Below are 22,444 nucleotides of genomic sequence, written 5' to 3'. Positions count from 1 at the left end.
TCCAATTTTTCTTGCTATTTTTCGTATAGAAAGTGCTGGTGAGATTTCTGAGCCACGATATAAATAAATTTGTATTTTTTCAGCACCTGTCAAATACTTTTGTTTTAGGCATTTCGTAAAATGCAATAAAAATGATACTGGCAGAGCAAAAGATCAAATTACACTAAAATTTATCAATTTATTTATGTAGAAGTGATTAAAAATCAATAATTACCGTTATTAACCTGATTGCGTCTATAGATATATTCCAATTAAAAAATGTGCTTTTGTATATCAAACATACTCTCATGTTATTAAAGACACATAGAAAAAATCATTTTGTGGTTTTTATTAGGCCACAACACAACAATTATTTTGATAATAACTTGCATGCATATCAGTTGACAATACATAGAAAAAAATTAAGATAGAGAGAAAAAAATTGATGCGTCTAAACGAATATGCCTCAGTGTATATATATATATATCAGGGATGCGGAGTCCCAAAAAGGACTCCGGATTTAAAAGTCACAAAAAGATTACTTTATCCAAGTTTTTGGTATCCAGGAACCCTAAAAATATAAATGACTTTATAGACTACTAATAAGAAAAAAATTAAGACTTTTAGGTTAGAGGAACAATCATTTTTTGAACCCAGAGTCCTTAGGTATAATGGCAGCAAGGACTCCAAGACTCCGGGCTTAAAAACAATAAATTTCAAGTCATTAAATCTCATGAACTTTTTTCTTAAAGCAGATCATAAGTCAACAATCATGTTTAGAGCTTCTGGACACTACAGACTTGGAAAAAGTAGAGATATAAAGCCGGAGTCCTTTTGGGACTCCGCATCTCTGATATATAAATATATATAATATATATATATATATATATATATATATATATATATATATATATATATATATATATATGTATATATATATATATATCTGATCACAGTTTGATCTCTCTAAAACTAATATCTTATTCTTCTTTATCACCTGAATCCCCCTATTATCGAACCTCTTACAACTACAGTAGTTTCACTGGCAACTTCTTCCCTGATTTTCTTCGTGATGGCCCTTGGGTAGAAATCTTTCGTCTTCCTGTTCGAGAATGTGCTTCTTACATAACTTCGTGGATTCAGGCTGGCATGGAATCTTTCATTCCCTCTCGACGATTCCAGGTCAACCCTCACTCTCCTCCATGGTTTTCTTCACACTGTGCTGCTGCGATTGCCAATCAAAACCGTTACTTCCATATTTATCAGCAAAACAATTCTCCAGAAAACAGACGTCTGTTTATTACTGCTAGAAATAATTGTAAAAAGGTTTTGTCTAATGCCAAAACACGCTATTCTCAGGTCATGAAATCTCGGATCATCTCTCTCTTAAAAATTAGGCTCTCGTGACTTCTGGAGAATCTTTAATAATATCAATAATAAGGGCAAATCTATAATTCCACCTCTCTTGTATGGTTCAGACTTTGTCACCTCACCTAAAGACAAAGCGGAATTGTTTGCTAAAAACTTTTTATCAATATCATCTCTTGATTCCACTAGTTGCGTTCTACTTAATATTGCCAACAAACAGGTTGATCCATTGCTTGACATTCATATCACTCCAGCATCTGTATCTAAAGTGATTTCCTGCCTAGACTCTTCTACAGCTTGTGGCCCGGACAACATACCTGTTATTGTCATGCAGAAAGTTTTCTCCGGAGCTGTCGTCTATACTCTCAAAACTATTCAACAAGTGCTTATCAGAGTCTTGCTTTCCAGCCTGCTGGAAAGCGGCATCTGTTATCCCTATCTTCAAAAATTCTGGAGAGCGATCTGATTCGTCTAACTACCGTCCCATTAGTCTTCTTCCTATCATAAGCAAGGTTTTGAGTCTTTAATTAACAAACACTTAATTTCTCATCTTGAATCTAATAACTTACTTTCTGACCATCCATATGGATTTCGATCTTCTCGTTCTACAGCTGATTTGCTAACAGTAATAACTGACAGGTTTTATTGTGCATTAGATAAAGGTGGAGAGGTTAAGGCCATCGCTCTCGACATTTCAAAAGCTTTTGATAAAGTTTGGCATGCTGGTCTTCTCCATAAGCTTTCTTCTTATGGTGTATCCGGCAACATCATCGAATCCTTCCTTTCCAATTGTAGCATAAAAGTTGTCCTCGATGGACAACACTCTTCTTCTTATTCTGTAACTTCAGGGGTTCCTCAAGGTTCTATCCTTGGCCCTATACTCTTTTTAATCTACACTAACGATCTTCCAGATATTCTCTCATTTAAGGTGGCATTGTTTGCTGATGACACTACCATTTATTCTTGGCGTGATAAAAAACCAACACCCTCTGACTGCTTGGAGGGGGCATTTGAGCTTGAAAATGATCTTACTTCTGCTACAGCATGGGGCTCACAGTGGCTGGTTAACTTTAATTCAGATAAAATTCAATTTTTTTCAGCCAATCTTTATCGCAATAATTTAGATCTTCCTATATTTATGAATGGTGATGTACTCGATGAGTCACCTACTCTTCATCTTCTAGGATTAACTCTTACTTCCAATCTTTCTTGGAAACCATATATCAAATCAGTTGCAAAATTAGCATCTGCTAAGGTTGCATCTCTTTATCGAGCTCGTCACTTTCTTACTTCGGATTCTATTCTCTATTCTTTATAATTCTCCAATCCGGCCTTGTATGGAATATTGTTGCCATATCTGGGGCGGATCCTCTAATGATGCTCTTTCTCTTTTAGACAAGGTGCAAAAACGCATTGTAAACATAGTTGGACCTGCTCTTCCAGCCAACCTCCAACCATTATCACATCGTCGTAATGTTGCGTCTCTTTCTCTTTTCTACAAATACTATGGGCACTGCTCTAAAGAGCTAGCATCTCTTGTGCCATCTACTAAAATTCATTCTTGTGTTACTCGTCATTCAATTAAGTGTCATCCTTTTTCTGTGACTGTTCCTAAGTGCTCCAAAAACTCTTATTCGTCTAGTTTTTTTCCTCGAACATCAGCTCTTTGGAATTCGCTTCCTTCATTTTGCTTTCCTACTCATATAATTTGCAATCTTTTAAGTCGTCTGTCAATCGTTATCTTGCTCTACAATCTTCATCTTTTCTCTTTCAGTAACTTCCAACTTTAATTAATGGCTGCTTGCAGCCTTGTTGAAAGCGAAGATGTTTAATATATATATATATATATATATATATATATATATATATATATATATATATATATATATATATATATTTAGAAAGTTATTAAGTATAAAGAAATGTTTTCAAGTTCTTAGATATTGGTTTACTAGCTCTAAATATTTTCACTTCAGTTGCGATTTTTACAAACACGTTATCCTTTAACTTAAAGTTACTTTTTTCTGTTTAGATACTAATTAAAATTAAATAGCCCACTCGCTAAACATCATCAACGATATTGTGAAGCAGTTTCTTTTCCTCTTCATAAAGTATTTTTAGTTGATTTCTATCTTTTTAGTTAATTTCTATCTAGTTAATTTAATTTCTATAGGTACACAATGATTTAATTATTTGATTGTTCATCTTACTAGGAAGAATTGTTTCAAATATGTTAAAATTTTCAACATAAAATTGTTATTAAAAAAATTACCTTTTTTTTTTAATAAAATAATTTAGCTTAAATAATATTAAAGCTAGTGTTAGTTTTATTAGAATCTTGTTAGACTTTTCCTGGCCGGAGGCTATTTTTATATTGGAGACGTTTTTATGTGCCACACCGGGAAAAATGACTAAAAAAAAGTCTTCTTGACTATTTCGGGGCCCCTAACATTGCGGGGCTCGGGACTATAGCCCTCTTTAACCCCAACCCTCCTTACTCCAGCACTGGAAATAAGACACGAGTATATAAATAAAAATTATATTAAATTCTTTAAGAAATATAAAAACATCTGTTTCCTTATTAAGCAATCATAAAATGTTACTTAATATAAAAAATGTCGCTTAATTTTATAAAAAAATTATAAAAGAGCGATGTTTCAAAAAATATATGTTCTAAACGTAATTTATTTTGCTTTAAGTTTTTTCGCGTTAAAAGTTATTTTCTTTTTCTAGTTTATTTTTTTTTGTAATTATCTCTCATCCGTCCAATTAATCTTTTTTGTGCTTTTTTTGTTTGTTTTTTGAAATGTTCTTAAAATGACTAAGAAATCTGGCCAGCTTTTTGCAACTAAACATTATTCCCATGGTCAGTTATCGAAAGCGATTGCTCCTGCTTCCCGACCAAGCCTGATACAACAGAGTCTCCTGTTTATTAAACCTCTTTAATATATACCATATTATATACCATATAAAGAGAGCTTACAGAGCAGACCAGCATGTTAGAATTTACAGAGCAGACTGAGCATGACAGACTAGCACGTTAGAATTCAACTTTGATAAGTCAAGAGCAATAGCCCTTTCCTCACTGCTTCCATCTAATGCATGATAGAACTTAGCTGATCACTAGCTGAAGGAGAGTTTTAAAGTCCAAAGCAACAAGAAGCCGCAGAAGCAGGAGTGATTAAAATGTTTAATCCTTATGTTTCTCTAGGATGACAAAAAAAGCGTAGTCATTGAATCAAGTAATGAATTAAGTGAAAAGTCTTTAAAATTTTATAAGAAACAACATCAAAAAGAGTCCATGAAAATAATGCAGTGCAGAGTTTTTTTTGAGAAAAACTATAAAGGATAAAGATCGAGTAATGATGTAATAAAAAGCACATAAAAGAATATTCAGAATGTCGAATCTGATTCATGACCAATAGGTGAAGTTGTATTTAAGTATATGAAGAGGCCAATGATATTATTGGAGTCTTTGTGTATTAAAGGGTAATCACCAAATTAAAAAAATAAAAAACACCAAAATTTAAATTAGTTTTACAAAAAACAAGTAAATAAGGTGAATTTTGATTCAACAAGTGTTACTTCAATAACCATGAATATTTGAAAAAGATAAATTGAAACAATTTGGTAATAATGATTTTCAGAAAACCATTCTCATTGAAAAATGAAACAGAAGTATTTGCGTAGCCATTACCAATAAGTTAATAGCAAAAAATGAATAAATTTAAGAAGACTCAGTGTTCATCATTGAAAGCAGGAAACAATGTAAACAGATTTTGATAAGCCCAATGTTAAACCTGCCCAAAAATTTTTGAGACTCAAGACATCTCTAGTCTTTACTCAAGCAAGTATCCCAAGGCATAGGTGTTTTGATTCAGAGTTAACTTTTCCTGGTCTTTGCCTAGAAATGCAAGTCCTACAAGACAGCTATCTACTATAGCATATTTATGTAAGCATTTTCTCACTTATTTTGCTTATCTAAATCGGTATGGCTTTTTTAGAAAAAGAAGAAAAAAACAAAGAATAGTGAATGATTGCTGTCCCATGCCAAACCCTTAGTCGATGTAGCAGCACTGTGCTGCTAGTCAGGCTATTTGTCAGTTGATGTACTGAAGCCCCCGGCATCAGGCTATTTCAGTATGATATCACACTGCTCACCTAAATCAGCAGTATTTTATATATATATATATATATATATATATATATATATATATATATATATATATATATATATATATATATATTGCCTGACGATACCAGATGACCAAATTTTGTGAAGGGCGACGAAAAAATATTTCTTTGATGCAGTCAAGTCGCTCATATCATATTAGCTATTGTGGTGTTTACTCTGAAAATATTAAGTCATTTAACTGCTACTGTAGTATTTTTTAAAAATTTAATTGTTTTATTAAAAAAAATTAATTTTAAAAGACTTAAAAAATCAAATATGATTTAAATTTAGATTTAGTTTTGAAGAATGTAAAACGTTGAATGTAAAACGTTGAATGTAAAGTTTAGTTTCAAATGAATGTAAAATTGTTTTGTAATTTTTATTAAAGAAGTTTTTTTTAATCGTCTGCTAACTAATTTGTCACATAAAATATAAGTCATCATTATAGTTTACCATAGATTATTATAAGCGAAAGGAAAACTTTTTTTCTTATAAAAACGGAGAAGTGCTTTTGTTCACAAGAATTCTTTTCACAAAAGTCAATTCAATATCTTGTAAAAATCTTTTGATATAATATGTTTACAAATATCTTATTGGTTACTGATAAAATCTATCTATAATTTGTTTATAATCTTTATTAAAAATACTACATTAAATGTGTAAAAATTAAAATAAATAAATTGTTATAAACAAACAAAAGATTATGTTAAGTATAAGATTGTTTTAAGAAATAAATTATAAAGAATTATAATCTCTTTCAAATACCAAATTTAGATTCTATTAATAATTTTTGTTAAATTAGTTTAAATAAATTTTAAAATTAAAATTTAAAAGTTATTTTAAATTTTAATTTTAAAAATTAAAATTTGAAATAGTTTTTTTAAAGTTAAATTTGCTTACAATGCGATATTTTAAAATTCTTTCAAAATATCAATAGTTTTTAAGCTCCTGATACAATTAATAATTACAACACATTAAAAGCAAAGGATTTTAAAGTATTTGTAAATTGTTTTTTTATATTTGTCAATACTTTGTGTTGTATAAAAAGGGGCATATTTTTTTATAAATCAAGTGTCCTAATTTATGTAAAAACCTAAAGGTGTATAAATCAGCATGTGTTTTATCTGAAAATAGAAAAGTGAATGTTATCAATAGTTTACAATATTACTTTTATTTCTAGTCTGCTAATTATTTCTAGTCTGTTATTACAGGAAGTCACAAATGTCTTAACTACTGTAAATTTTCACACATTTGTGGAATATGCTGACACTATTATAAAAAGATTTCTTTAGAATTGATTACTTCTGCTTTTTAAAAAAAGTATTTTTTAAAAGGGGTGATTTAATGTAACTATTATTTGAGTTCACTTATTTTTATAGTTTTTTAGGAGAAACTTATTTTCGTGCCTGCATGTAGAAATCATTTCAATTGGTCTCAAGACCTACATCTCTGATATATATATATATATATATATATATATATATATATATATATATATATATATATATATATATATATATATATATATATATATATATATCAGAGATATAGGTCTTGAGACCGAAGTTCTGGTCTCAAGACTGATATTTAACTGTCTTGGAGCATTGGTCTTGAAGCCTAAAGTCTTGGTCTTAGTCTTGGTCTTATTCTTGGTCTTGAAAGCCTAGAGTATTGGTCTTGATCTTGGTCTCGGACCTCTACACCCTTTTACTTTTTTGATTCTTAAAGAAAAATGCAAACTCAATGAATGGATCTAGTTATAGGGCATCCAATACTGGTATACCGAAAACCGGTATCCCAGTTTACCGGCATCCCGGTTTACCAACCATTTTTCTATTACCGATGCTGAGTTCTCAATACCGGTATATACCGGTATTTCAATTATTTTTTTCATTGCACAGAAATTGTTCAATTAGACTTTGTGCTTGTTTTGACACAGACATTTTTAGAGAGTTATAAGCATAAAAATATCACAGAAAAAAGCTTTGATTATAAAAATGGATAACAAAAAAATTTTTCACTTTGTTTTTTGTAACTTTGTTGTGTTGTGCTTCATTTTATTTGTTTTATATATATTTGCAAATATAACAACAACAAATAAAGACAAAGAATAAATTTAAAAAGAATAAATGTTTAACACATGTATTCATAGGCAAGATAAAAAAACCTAAAAACATCTCTAATATAAAGACATAATTACATCTCTATTACAGATTTAGTTATGTTTTTTTATTCATATAATATAGAGATCTTATATTTTTTTTCATGTTTTAAATCTCGTCTGATATTTGATACTTCGTAATCAATGGTTTACACATGCTTAAAATAACGACTTCTCAAAATAGAAAACAATTTTGGAAGTAATGACTTAAAGGCTTGTTTAAGCACGCTTTTTAAGACTGCTTGGGAATTGCGATTGCGAAATGATGCGTATATATATGTGTAGCTTATATTGTTTTTGTTTATGATTCGCAGTCAGTTTAAAGTATAACACATTTAGCGAAATAAAATATATGAAAAGTTTATATAATTCAATATGTAATTCATATAATTATATTAAATTCATATAAGTTCATATATCTTTATCTTCATTTTTATAAATTTTTAATATTTATTTATTTTGTATTTCAATATTATTTTTCATATTTTGCAAATTATAGTATTCAAAAATGTGCTGCCATGGCTGATAAACCAAAAGTATTTGAAGATTTTAAATAAAGGACTTCAGGACAAAAACTCTGTGTGGAATTACTTTTTGCGCGAAAAGTCTGGAGCTGCAGCAAAATGTAAAAAATGTGCTAGAGAAATGAAGACCTGTGGTGGCTCGACTAGTGGACTCCATACACATTTAAGGACTTCTCACCAAATAAATTTATTGAAACATTATTAAGTTGAAGTTTCAACTTCGCCATCTACTGCTGGTGTTTCGACTACGCCTGATTTGCAACTTGTTAGGCCCAGAAATAAAATTACAACTTTTTATACGAAAAACAAAGGCGAAGATACACTGCCAAATGTTTTAGCTAAAATGACGGCCACCGATGGCTTGCCATTCAGAGTTTTTATAACATCTAATGAGCTAAAAAATCGCTGGTAGCTCAAGGTTTTGATGTGCCAAAATCATCTGAATCGATTTGCCAAATAGTTATGAAATATGCTACTAAAATTTGAAATTCAATAATAGAAGAATTATCTGAACTTTAACGTCAAGGAAATCGATTTGATCTTACATTTGACGAGTGGACTTCGGTAAAAAATAGACGTTATTTGAACATTAATGTTCATTCTCAAAATAGGTTTTGGAATTTGGGTTTAGCAAAAGTTAATGGACATTTTCCAGCAGAAATGTGTGTTAAGTTAATTGATAACATACTGAAAGAACACAACTTAAAAATTGATCGCGATGTTGTATGTATTACCACAAATGGTGCTTTGGTTATGAAGAAAGTAGGCCGATTAATGTCCATCGACCAACAACTTTGTCTAACCCATGGAATCCATTTGGCTGTGGTTGACGTCTTGTATAAAATAACAGTTGTGGAATTGACAGATAATTATTTTGAATCTGATGAAGATAGTGCTGGTGAGATTTCCGATGAATATAATGAAGACCGTTTAGACGGACTAAAGATTTTTCAGAGTTCGCCAAATTCAAATGAACTCTAAATAATTTGGCTCCATTGATAAGCAAAGTTAGAAAAGTTGTAAAGCTGTTCAGACGATCACCAACAAAAAATGAAACCCTTCAAGTTTATGTAAAAACTGAACAGGGTAATAACCTGTCATTAATATTAGATAATAAGACCAGATGGTGAGCTTACTTTTTATGCTAGAGCGTTTTTATAAACTAAAAAATTCTATTCAAAAAGCCCTGATTGACTTAAACTCGAGTATTAATTTTATGGAATCTGAATTAGAATTATTATTATCAACAGTTTCTATGTTGTTACCAGTGAAATTGGCTGTAGAGGTTTTATGTCGGAGAGACGCTAATCTACTATTAGCTGATGCTACCCTGGCATTTATGCTGCAAAATTTAGGCGTAGGACCATTAAGTAACAATATGAAGACCTCCTTAATTAAAAGAATAAAAGAAAGACACACAAATTTATCTTATCTCATACAATATCTTCATAAAGGAGATCAAGCCCAAAATAATTTTGGTTTAGATATCATATTTGATCGGCTAAACTGGTTTGGTAAATTTAATTGTGGTATCTTATCCAGCAGCTCTCATCCGTACAAACTGAAACTACAGCATTCCATACAGAAACAGATAATGACGAAGATACCATAATGTGCAAAGACGAACCTTTAAAGGAGCAGCTAGACATCGCCATAAATAATGAAATGAAAATGAAAACAGTACCAAAAACAAAGCGAAATATTAACAATTTGACTAAAATGGTACGAAAAGAAATTCTTCATATTTGAGGAAGACGGTACACGTGGTACCAACTTGATGTTGGTCTACGATTATATTTTAACTATTCCCCCAAGGAGCGTAGAAGCTGAACAGGCTTTCTCTTTATCGGGAATGTTATGTACAAAAATTTGATCATCTTTAAATGACGAAACTTTAAATAATTTATGTTTTTTGCGGGCCTATTTTAATAGTAAATAACTTTTTTATGTTTTTTGTTTCAAATTAATTAATTGTATATATTATTTTAACTTAAAATAAAGTTTTGGAACCGTTTATTATTGGTTTGGGTTTTACTTATTTATTTTTTTAAATTGTACGGTATTAATACCGGTATTTCGGTTTTCACTTAACCTAATACCGAAAAACCGGTATTCCATTTTTGGGCCGGTATTGGATGCCCTAATTAGTTATTAATAACAAACCGTCGATCGCCGCAACTTCCTGCTCTCAGTGAGAGTTTGTCACGTTGGTTTGACACGGTTCTAACTGAAATCTTTTAATTTTTTTTTTAATGTTTAATTAAAATTATTTGTATTATTTTTTTTTTATTGACGTATAAAAATGCATAAATAAATAAAAAATAAGTATGTAAATATTTTTATTTAGGCACAGATAGAACCTATTTACCCTTTACATGTGTGAGCATGAGTTTTATTGTGTTTGATATATATATATATATATATATATATATATATATATATATATATATATATATATATATATATATATACACACACACACATATATATATATATATTAGGGTGGTTCAAAAAACAACTTTTTTTAAAATAGTCTGCTCCACTTAACTAAATGTGTTCTATATAATACAAAAACACTAGGTTTAAAATTTTTTTGAATAAAAAATATTTTTAGGGGCGCCTAAAGACCCTTAAAATTTTGACAGGTCCTAATATTTTGAAAAAAAAAGTTTTGCTAAAGTATGTCAACCTGGTACTCAAAAGAAGCAAAATTGTATAAAAACTTTAAAAATAATAATCAGTTTACATAAAAATATTTTTTTCAGATATTATGGCCTAAAAACTATTGTTTTTAAGATTAAAATAAAAAAAGTCAATATTTTTAAGTTTTTTTTAAATAATTTTTTTACATGTAGAATGTTATAGTATATCTATAGAGACTTTGTTTCTCATGTAATGAGGGACAAAGTCTCTATAGATATCTATAAGATGGTGAGTACTTTCTTATAGATATATCTATAAAATGGTGAGTAGTTTCACCTATAAACAGGAGTTACACCTTGCACATAAAAATTTATAGACCACAATCGATTTGAACTCTAGATAAACTTGATCTTTTAAGAGAAGAATTTAGAAATACTAATTTAATATTTAAAGAAAGGTAATATCTTTTAGCAATTGATTTCAGTCTTTTTTAGTTGAATCAGATATTTTTCCCAAAAATGGGAACTCTGAAATAATAGGTTCCTTTGATTTTTTTGTTGTGGTGGAGTATTTGCATTAGTCTTGTTTAAATAGGTATTATATATTTTTGAAATTAGCCAAGATAGATACATGTTTTTTTGAAATACTTTAAAGAGGAGTCGTCAGAGTGAAACCCAAGTTTAGTACTAATAATTTTAAACTATCGATTAAACATTTGATTAGACTAACTCTGTACAAAAATAGAATGAAACTATAAAAATTAGTGTGAAGACTTAGGTTTTTTTTAATAAAAATGGTAGTGGTAACTGAAGAATTGATATTGTGTAGAGTTACATCTAAAAGATATTTATGAATTTACTTCTTGTTCCATAGTAAAGGAAGTAGAGTTGTGTCTACTATTTATATATCTAAGAAAAAGATGTGCGTCATTTTCTGACTGGAAAGCAGCACAAATGTCATCAACGTATCTTTTGTAGAATACAAGTTTTATACCATTTAAATTTTTAATCCATTTATTTTCAAAATGACCCATGAACATATTGGCAATAACAGTTGCTAGAAGAGAACCTGTTGCTACACCATCCATTTGATCATAAGTTTGTCCTTTTAAAAAAATTGTTTCTTTTGCAAAGAAACTGCAACATTGCAAAGTGGTGAATTAAAATAGTTTTTTAATCATTTTTAGTATTTTTAATGCTTTTATTATGGAGCAAAATTAAATTAACTGCTATTTCAATGGTTTCTTGAAGCGGAACATTGATATATTAGCTGGTTACATCCTATAATACTAAAAAATATTTGTGGAGATCGACTTATTTCTTTAACAAAGGAAAATGAATCTTGTACAAAATTTAGTGTTTATTAATGGAGATAATAAATCTCTAAGAAATTCAGTGAGTTGGTAATTATAAATTCCAGATGATACAATGGGTCTAAGTTTATTGTAGTCTCAGAAGAATTTAATTTATGCATCTTTGGAAGTCCATACAAGCAGGATGGGATCCAGATAAGTTTAATTATATTTAGACCATATTGAAAAACCTTTTGCTTTTAGTTTCCTTAAAACATTTTGAAATTGAAAATTTATTTATGGTAACATCTTTCTTGAGTTGTTAGAATTTTGTTTTATCGTTAATAATTTAAATACTATTTATGTATATACTATCTATGTAAATACTATTTATGTATATTTTTTTTATTTAATATGATGATGTTACCGTTATCAGGTTTTAAAATAATAATATCTAGATAACTAGAAAATTTTTTCAGTATTCCATGTTTTTCAGAGTTTTCTGAGGACGTTAATTATAAGTATAAGAATTTGCTAGATGGGAAAGCTCTGCTTTAAGTTTCCCTGAATCTTCAATATTTTCTAATTTTATTTGAAGAAGACAGTTAATTTGTTATTGGTGGGATTGAAAACTGCAAACCATTTTTAAGGATGTCTAATTTATCATCAGAGAGTTTATAAGAGTAACGAATAGTTACGATATTTAAAACATTAAAAAGATTTGTATGACCAGTTGTTAATTGTTTTAACTTCTTTTTGTATATTTTATCCTTTTCTTTTTGTGTTATATTTTAAAGCTTTAGTTAAAATAAACCAATCCAACGATGAAAGATTTGCTTTTAAGTAATCTTGTAAAAGATTAATTTTTTTACATAAATGCAATTTTTCTTTGTTGCACTTTTGCAACATACTTCTTAGTAATCTTTTTCTTATAAAACAAGAATCAAATTTTAAAACGCCAGGTAAATTAAATGTAAAAAATTTAAAAACTCCAAAACTTAGATAAAACTCTAAAAGTTCTGCAATTATTTAAAACGCAAAGTCTAAAATAATTTATTTAACTTATGGTTCAACTTTTCAAATCTTCTGAAATTTCACTTAAGTGCAATGTCATTTATAATATATTCAAAATTTCTTTTAAGCACCAAAAATGTAAATGTTTTCATAATCAATACAAACTTTTTAATTAGTAAAACCATTTTATTAATAAAAAACTGTTTCAACTAACACTAATCATCATCAGTTAAAAAAAAATATTTAAAATTTATATATATTGCAGGAATTGTGTTAATATTTTCATTATGAATGCTCAATACAGCGTGTTATATAATTAGTAGAGCAAATAATATAGTGAAAACTAAATAATTATTAAAATATATTTCAATTACATAAATGCAAAGTTTCACGCAATAGCGATCATAAGATGTAGCAACAACAAAAATTATATACAAAAAATGCTATGGAGTGTCCGCTTTGAAGACATTAAAGTTCTTTATTAGAAATTTATTTTCATGGTGGTATTTTGATGCAAGCTCGGTTTGTTTGTTAAGCAAATTTAATGGTGATGTAATAATGTGGTATTTTTCTGTCAAGCATAAATTGCAAAATTTACCACCAGGATTGAATGGCTCCACTTGATCGAGAATATTCCATTTTAATATAGGTTCTATAGCTTTATTTTTGCATTCCCACACAATTTTCGAAAGTTCAGTGGAGTTGGCCTTACTTTCATAAACAAAGGAATTTTTATATTAACATGTAACATAAAAACGAGAGAGAATTGAAACGAGAGAGATTTTAAAATAAGAAAAAACAAAGAATAATGAAAAAAAGATTGCCTTCACAACCCAAACCCTTAATCAATGTAGTAACACTTTCTTGCATGTTCTACCTAGATAGTCAGTAAATCTAATGAATAAAACTGCGCTTAGAAATAATAATTTTATGTATAAATTATTTTATGAAACAAAGTTTAATCAGTTTTTATTGTATGTTCGTGGACCATATTTCTGCAATATAATTGTTTTGTCTAATTCTGGTATATCTGTAATACCTTTTCCATTCTCAAATATAAACTAAAAAATTTCATCATTTTTTCTATAGACTTTTCATTTAAAACTTTTTTATAATTGTAAAATGTATATTATATAGTGTAGTAATGCATCTATATTATTTTTTAATATATTGGGTTATATATTATAAGTTCGTTTTTTTGTTAAATTATATTATAAGTTCGTTTTTTTGTAGCACACAATAAAATATGTGCTGTGTATGGTAGCGATGCATTAACAGAACACACTTGTCAAAATTGGTTTGAAAAGTTTCTTTCTGGAGATTTTTTAGTTCAAGATGTATCGAATAGTAGTAGACCAACTAAGATTAGTGAGTACAAAGTAAAAGCTTTGATTGATGCTGATCAACATTCGTGTTTATTACATGCAGTTTGTGAATTTGCTGAAAAGCTAAATACATCTAAAATAACTGTTGACAATCATTTGAGAAAGCTTAGATAGGTGAAAAAACCCTGGTGTTTTGGTTTAAAATGAACTCTGAGAGAATCATTTAACACAACGCATCAACATATTCAATATGCTTTTAAAATGGAATCAAAATAATTCATTATTAAAGAGAATGATAACTAACGATGGAAAATGAATTTTATACTCTAATATTCATTGTAAAAGATTATGGTCCAAACCTAGTAAGCCATCTCAATCAACATCAAAAGCTTCATCAAAGAAAGACTATGGTATCAGTTTGGTGGGATTAGTAAGGAAATTGTGTATTTTGAGCTTCTGCCACCTACAAACCAATCAACTCTGTATCAAAACTGTATACTGTGAATAACTAACAAAATTAAATCAGTCCTTGCAACAAAAATGTCTAGAAATAGTAAATTGTAAGGTTGTTGTGTTTTGCCATGATAATGACAGGTGTTGTGTTTCAATATGGTAGCAACCACATCTTTAACTACTCACCAAAAACTATTGGAAATCTGCTATTGCATGACCTCACCCACCTTACAGCCCTGATTGCACCATTAGAGTATCATCTGCTTATTACAAAATTCTTGAACTGAAAAAATATTTACATCAGATGAACAATTTAAATTATACTTCAAAGAATTTTTTTTTGCTATAAAAGGTCAGAAGTTGTATCAGGCATCATGAAATTACCGGAAACTTGTAATAGAATGAAATGGAAAGTATATTTGATATTAAAGTTACTTTTTGTAAAAGAAAAATTGTTTTCAATTTAGTAGTAAATTATATTAGTATTTCAATTTAGTAAAAAACTGAAAGGATTTTTTGGGTAACTCAATACTGATGATAAGATCAGTACAATCATCTTTCAAAAGAACATTTTTTTTTCAGAAGCCTTGTTTGTATTTTTGAAAGTACGTAACTTACTACAACAACAAATCTAAACAAAAAAAAAAAATAACACTTGATAGTCTGTTTGACATATCCCACACAGACATTCATTGCTAAAACATTATGGTAATAATAAGTTACCTGTCGAGTGGGAACTCCTACATGTCCCATGATAGTTTCCTCATGTGGGCCTAATGATTGATGTAGATCTTGCTAAAAAAGAGTAACAATATTACATCACGCTGCAGCATAATGAAAAAGAGAAAGTTGGAATAGTTTCATATTAAGATACAGCAACTTAAAACTTTGAATCTCACTCAACCAATAATGATGATAACGAAGTTGATGATGGTGCTGAATTTTTTTAGATATTACTTAAGCAGATAAAGGAGGAAAAACTTTGCTGTAAAAAGGATTTTTGTAAAAAGGATCTGGATTAGTCCAAGATTCGACCAAGGTCAGTAATAAATTTGAGAATCAGTTAAACTTGATTTTTTTTTTGTTGAGTTTTTTTAAAAACTCACCCTGCATACAATTGCAATTGTATGCAGCATTTCCTCCTAAATTGCAAGATACTTCAAAAATTGCTGATGGAACCAATCTAGTGCAATGTTTTTCCTTGTTTTTTCCAATGTTGATTCTAGTTGACAAGTGGTCATTAAAAGCATTCATTGTTTTACTTGTTATACAATATACAATAGCTGCTAATAGCAATAATAGATACAATAGCTGTAAATATTGCGTATGTAATGGAGATGCAATTCTAATTGAAAAATAAGTTGGTTATCTCCAACTGAGTTAACTTCTGACTTTAATGTAACACTATATTAAAAAGCTCTTCAAAATGACTGTTCGATATCTGTGTGTTTTTACAAATCACCAAGAGTTCAGTTGTTTAAAAGGTTCAAAGAAGAACTTCATAGTTTTAACCAGAATATAAAAAAAACATAGTGTGGACTTCTGATCAAAGTAGTTATTTACTTCAACAACCATTTAAAAAATTGGAATTCTTGGGAAAAATACCAGTTCTATTTATTATGCATAATGGGTTTCAAAAGCCATATGCATGATAAAATATAAAATAATAAGTTTCCATAACCTATCAATAACTTTGTAACAACTGAAAGACTACACAACATGAGAATTAGAGAAGAGATATCAAACAAAGACTCAAAGAATAAAACAATCAAACAACTTCTTTAAAAAAAGAATATCTTATGATTGACACACCTTGACACAAGGTTTGTTAAATTCAGTTATTCAAATTTAGGGAACTAATAAAATAGTACTATATAAACATTATTGAAAAACACATATTATTCATATCATTAACATTGAAACATTGACATTTTTTAAAACAATCTTAAAAAAAATCGTTTTGCTTTCTAAAAGATGTTATAAATTGAAATTTTACAAGATTTCTGTTTCAACTCAATGAGTTACATCATATGTATATAATTTATATACTATATACTCCATACCCTTTAAATCAAGTTAAACATTCTCATAATTTTTGAGTAATTTTTAAATACTTGGTTTCAATGTAGAAAGTGGTTAGATAAAAATGAGGGAAAATCATATTTTTATTTTATCATTAAAAAAATATAAATTTTAAAATATTAATTGCTCATTAATTTTTCTTTATGACAGGTAAAGTTTATATATGAAGTTCTACGCAAAATTCGACCTGGTGTTCCATTAATGGCATTATATGGAAAACAAAAGCAATTAAAGCGAGTTGGTGTTTATTCTAAGTTTTGTCAATCAAAGGCTGCCATTCTTTTTGCAACAGACATAGCTGCCAGAGGTTTAGGTAAAAGGTTATTTAGTTGATTTTTTAAATAAATAAATAGTTGACTGCTTAATTAAAAGAATGTTGTGGTGTTGTTTTTATTTTAAGGCATAAAAAAATATATATTACTTAAATACATGTTTGGTGTGAAGTTTGCATTTAAAACTTTATCAAAAAGTTTAGTTTAACATGTAATGGTGATAAGATAAATAGATGTAATTTATGGAGAGGCGTGTTTAAACCATTTTCCATTTCAAAACTTTTCCATACAATGGTTATTCAAGTCTTACTAAATGTAAAATAAGAAAACCAAAAAATAATAAAATAAAGTAAATAATTATAATAAATAATAATAATAAAAGCATTTTCAATTTTAACAAATAAAATAAAACCAATCAACTCTCTGTATAATAGAAAGTGATTAACTTTTAGTTATAGGGTCAGGATTTACAAATGCCCCATAGTTTTTGTGTTTGCAAAACTAGAGCATTGTTTTGATTTATAAAAAACTATATCGTTATATTTAATACAAAAAATTATTTGGTTTCAAATCTTTCTTCTTTTTTTTTGGTACACATAAATTGTCTCAAAAGTTCTCTCTTTCTGACATAGACAAGATCATTAGGAATTTTATTCCAATTTTTAAATTTTATAATGAAATTTGACAAACAGAAACAAGTTTAGTTCTGTTTGTCAAACTAGCAAATTTTTATAAGCTTTTATCTCTGTTTAAAGTCTGTTTTAATCAAATTTTCGATGGTTTTGGGATTGGTTCCAAATTCTTTTGCAATTGATCTTCTTAATCAAGCTTTATTGTTTCTAATTCGTTCATTAATGACCTTTTTAAATTTTCTTAGTACAAATTAATCTTTTTCTCAGTTTTCAAAAATGTTTTAAAGTACAATATACCAACTTGAATATCAGTTTCAGTTGTTGTGAGTTTTCTTTTTTTAAAGACCAATGATCTCTTTTCTCATGGTTTTTAACTCTAGTTTACTGTTCTCAATGTTTTGAAAAAATATTTTGCGTTTCTGACAGTTCTTTATAAATACAATCGTTAGATATGCAAAAATAGTTTGATTGAAATAGAGATTTATGAATAACAGTTCTCTAAAATTAAGTGTAAATGTAAATCCCCACCCTGTATATTAAATATATATAAATAAAATTAAGTGTAAATGTAAATCCCCACCCTGTATATTAAATATATATAAATAAAATTAAGTGTAAATGTAAATCCCCACCCTGTATATTAAATATATATAAATAAAATTAAGTGTAAATGTATATCCCCACCCAGTATATTGAATATATAAGTAAATAAAATTAAGAGTAAATGTCATAATGTAAATATATATAAATAAATAACAGAGTAAAATCATTACAATCAAATACTTAAAATTTTAAAATAAAAAATTAAATGAATATGTTGGTTGGTTTTTATTGATTTCATATTAATATAAACTTAATGCTTATTATTTTTTTAATATTTAGTTATTTATACTTTTAGATTTTTTTTTGTTTTATAAGTGTATTTAAAAATTTGAAAACTGCTAATAATTTTTTTTTGCTAGGTTTTGAATTGCAACTTAAATTTTATGTTTTTTAGCTTCTTTTTTAACTAATTTTAACCTTTTTGCTTTCTCTCTATTACTGAAATATCATTCATAACAAGTTTTCTAATGTTTTTGTTGTTTTTGATTAACTAGCAATATGTTACATAATATGCTAATAACTATATGTTAATATATAATATGTTTTAAGTAAAACAAAAATTGCAATTTTTATCTTGATTTTTAAATTTTTTTTAAAGGCAAGACTTGTTTTAGTGAGTTGGGTGCTGCAATTTTGATTCTCAATTGCCATAATATTCAGTTGATGAAATGGTTGACCATCACATTAGAATGGTTGACCATCATATTTAGATAGAATGGTTAATTTAAGTCTTTAATTTTTGATTTACTTTTATTTTTTCATTCCAGGTAGTTTTTCTTGTTTATTCCATGGTTTTACTTAAAGTTATACTTTTTGAATTTTCTTTAAAGTTATATTCAAACATTTCATTCGTAGTGATTTCCATAAACATTAAAAGTTTTTTTGTTTTTTTTTTACTAAATTTTGTTTGAGATGCTAGACATTGCTGGCTGTCGTTAAAATTGTTAATCTTTTGTTTAGTTTTTTTTATTGTGTTTACAATCTCATAGGAGCATTATTAAATATCACAGTATGATTGCTTTAATATAAGCAGTAGATTTTGAAATCAAACATCATTTTACTTAGATTTAACATCAAGAATCGTTTTTAAAACAGTTTTTCGTTTATTTTAGATTTTCCATCTGTTAACTGGGTAATTCAAGTTGACTGTCCGGAATCAGTAGATACATATATTCATCGAGTTGGAAGAACAGCTCGGTAAGAAAATGTTAAGCTAAGAAATTTTTTTTTTAATTAAAAAGTTTTTTTTTCTGAGTAATGGAATATACTAACTCTATAAAATTTAGATTTATACATTCCATAAGAAATATTTTCTTTTAATTGTTTTTTAATCTTTTTTTTTTTTTTTTAATGTTTAAATGTGACAACAATTATTATTTTTAAAAATGTTTTTAAGAAATAACATCTTAATCCAGCAACAATGTAACAAAAGCATCTAAAGTATACAGAATCTCTAAGCAACAAATGTAACCATAATATTAAAGCATGACTAACCTAAATATCTTATGTCAATCTAGTTCATATGATAAAATCTTAAAACTGTTATTATTTTGTTAGTATAAGCATCCAACTATAGATAATCCATGTTAGATTATCTACAGGTGAGAAAACCTATTTTGGCAAAAAACAGTTGTTGTTTTTGTTCTTTTTAAAACAAATATCTAGATATAGTTGTAAGATACTAAGACTATAGATGGTCCTTATTTTATATATATTTATATATATATATATATAATATATATATAATTTATATGTATATATATATAATATATATGTATATATATATATATATATATATATGTATATATATATATATGAGCATTTCCAAAAAATCACGCCACAGAAACTCGTATATGTTTTGTCTATTATTTTCATAATAATAAAACTGGTGATCTTCAATTTGCTTTCATTTAATTCTAACCTACATAAATATTTTGTAAACAAAAAATGGTATTAATAATGTTAACAAAGAATAAATTAAGTTTGAAACGGAATCATGCACAGAACAGAAAAACTCAAATTTTAGTTACTAGATAAATAAACTTTAATTCCTAAAAAAATATAAGTTTTAGCGTTATATATATATTTTTTAAATGATATTTTAAACATTAGTAAATCTTTCCAGAAAGTTAAAGGATTGCACTATGTATCATAGAGTCACAGCAATCGTTTAAATGCAGTTCATGAATGATCACACACGGAAGTCACGCACAGATGTTGCGAATTTGTTAATTTCATGTAGATATTTTTAAGAAAATAAATTGCTTGTGAGTATTTTAAGTGAAATATTATACTTCTACGACTCATATTTAGTATATTTTCAATGAGAAATGGCAGTTATCAATTATTTCTAGCTAAAGTATAGCGATTTGAAAATTGTTGTTTATTTTCAAACAGTAGCAATACTATTTCGCAAAAAAAATAAAATGATCAAAACTTGTATATTTAATTTATTCAGGTGGTCTAAAATATGATAAAAATATTTTTTGTTATAAATGTTTTTTAAGAAAGTCATAATAGTTGCATATTGCTGTTAGTCTCAGCTTTTAATCGCTAAAACACAGAAAAATAAAAAATCACCCGCAGAAATGAAAATCCCCATATATATATATAATATTATATATATATATATATATATATATATATATACATATATATATATATATATATATATATATATATATATATATATATATATATATATATATAATATATAATATATATATATATATATATATTGTCAAGATAAATAATAATAACTGTTTAGCAGTATTCACTACTGATGATTACATGAAACTTAAGTACTGCTAATCTTTATTTATCTAAATAATATTATTATGTATCTAAATAATATTATTAATATTAATATATATATAAATATGTGTATATATATATAAATATATATATATATATCTTTAGTGTTGACATTGTGTATAAGAAGATATGCTATATTAGTAAGAAAACATCAATTAATACAAATTCAGTTTAAAATTAACTGTCGTCCGCAGTTGAATGGCTTCTTTCTTGCTTACGTAAAAATGTAAAAAATGGAGTCCAAAATTTAGTTTCCACAACTGCCTGTTATCTAAATTAATTACGCCATGTAAAGGTGAACATTGCAACCTCTGTATTTCAAGAGCTTCGCGCACTTTTCGATCAAATTTTTTTGTTTCAACTTTAATTGTTTTTACATTTTCCCACTTAATTTCTTTTGAGCAAAACTTATTATGGGTGGCTATTGCAGACTGATAATGTTTCCCCTCATTTAAACTTTTTAGATGTTGCTGAGTTTGAGTCCTAATTTGAAGTTTACTTTTGCCTACGTATTTCTTTGAGCATTTGCATTCAATCAAATAACTTCCGGGTTGACTATTATGTGGCAGTTTAGTTTTGTTTTTTGAGGTTAGTAATGTTCTTAAACTTGGATTTGATTTGAAGACAACTCTATACCTAGCTTTCCAAAATATTTTCCTTAGTTTTGGGAATAGTGATGGTATCCATGGTAATGATACAGTAGGCAGGTTAAGAGAGTCTGATTTAATTTTGTTGATTTTTAGGGACCGTTTATTTCCAATTAAGTTTGCAATCCATTTAAGTTAGCATATGTTGTACCCATTTTTCATTAAACATTTGAATAAGGAAATTAATCTCATCTTGTAAATATAAATTACTGCATATAGAATAAGCCCTGTGAACGTAACCTTTAAATATTGCATTTAGAATCTTAGAGTCATAATTTGAACAAAGTTTAATTTGGATATTAGTAATGACTTTCTTTCTGTAAACTTTAAACTCGTATTTTGTTGTTATTTATTATGGGTAAATCGAAGAAGTTTAGAGTTCTATTTTCGCTTTCAGTTTTGATCGTATATTGTATTGCAGGATGTTGTTTGTTTAAGATAACTAGGAATCGCTCTGCTTCT

The 22,444-nt window shown here is 27.6% G+C and overlaps 2 protein-coding genes across 3 annotated transcripts in view; one reads left to right on the top strand and one right to left on the bottom strand.

Annotated features, from left to right (window-relative positions):
- LOC136087166 (uncharacterized) overlaps positions 1-19,728 on the top strand; it is a 26,708-nt gene extending 6,980 nt beyond the window's left edge. The window contains exons 2-3 of the mRNA XM_065809667.1: positions 17,165-17,327; positions 19,634-19,728. Coding sequence (XP_065665739.1) covers positions 17,165-17,327; positions 19,634-19,722 — 252 coding nt within the window. The 3' untranslated portion in view covers positions 19,723-19,728. The remainder of the gene's footprint in view (positions 1-17,164; positions 17,328-19,633) is intronic.
- Positions 1-22,444, bottom strand: part of LOC136087340 (zinc transporter ZIP12-like) — a 93,085-nt gene that overhangs the window by 56,067 nt on the left and 14,574 nt on the right. The window lies entirely within an intron of this gene.

This window comes from Hydra vulgaris, chromosome 11, assembly GCF_038396675.1.
Source record: "Hydra vulgaris chromosome 11, alternate assembly HydraT2T_AEP".
Classification (NCBI taxonomy): domain Eukaryota; kingdom Metazoa; phylum Cnidaria; class Hydrozoa; order Anthoathecata; family Hydridae; genus Hydra; species Hydra vulgaris.
This window is presented reverse-complemented; position numbering and strand designations above follow the sequence as displayed.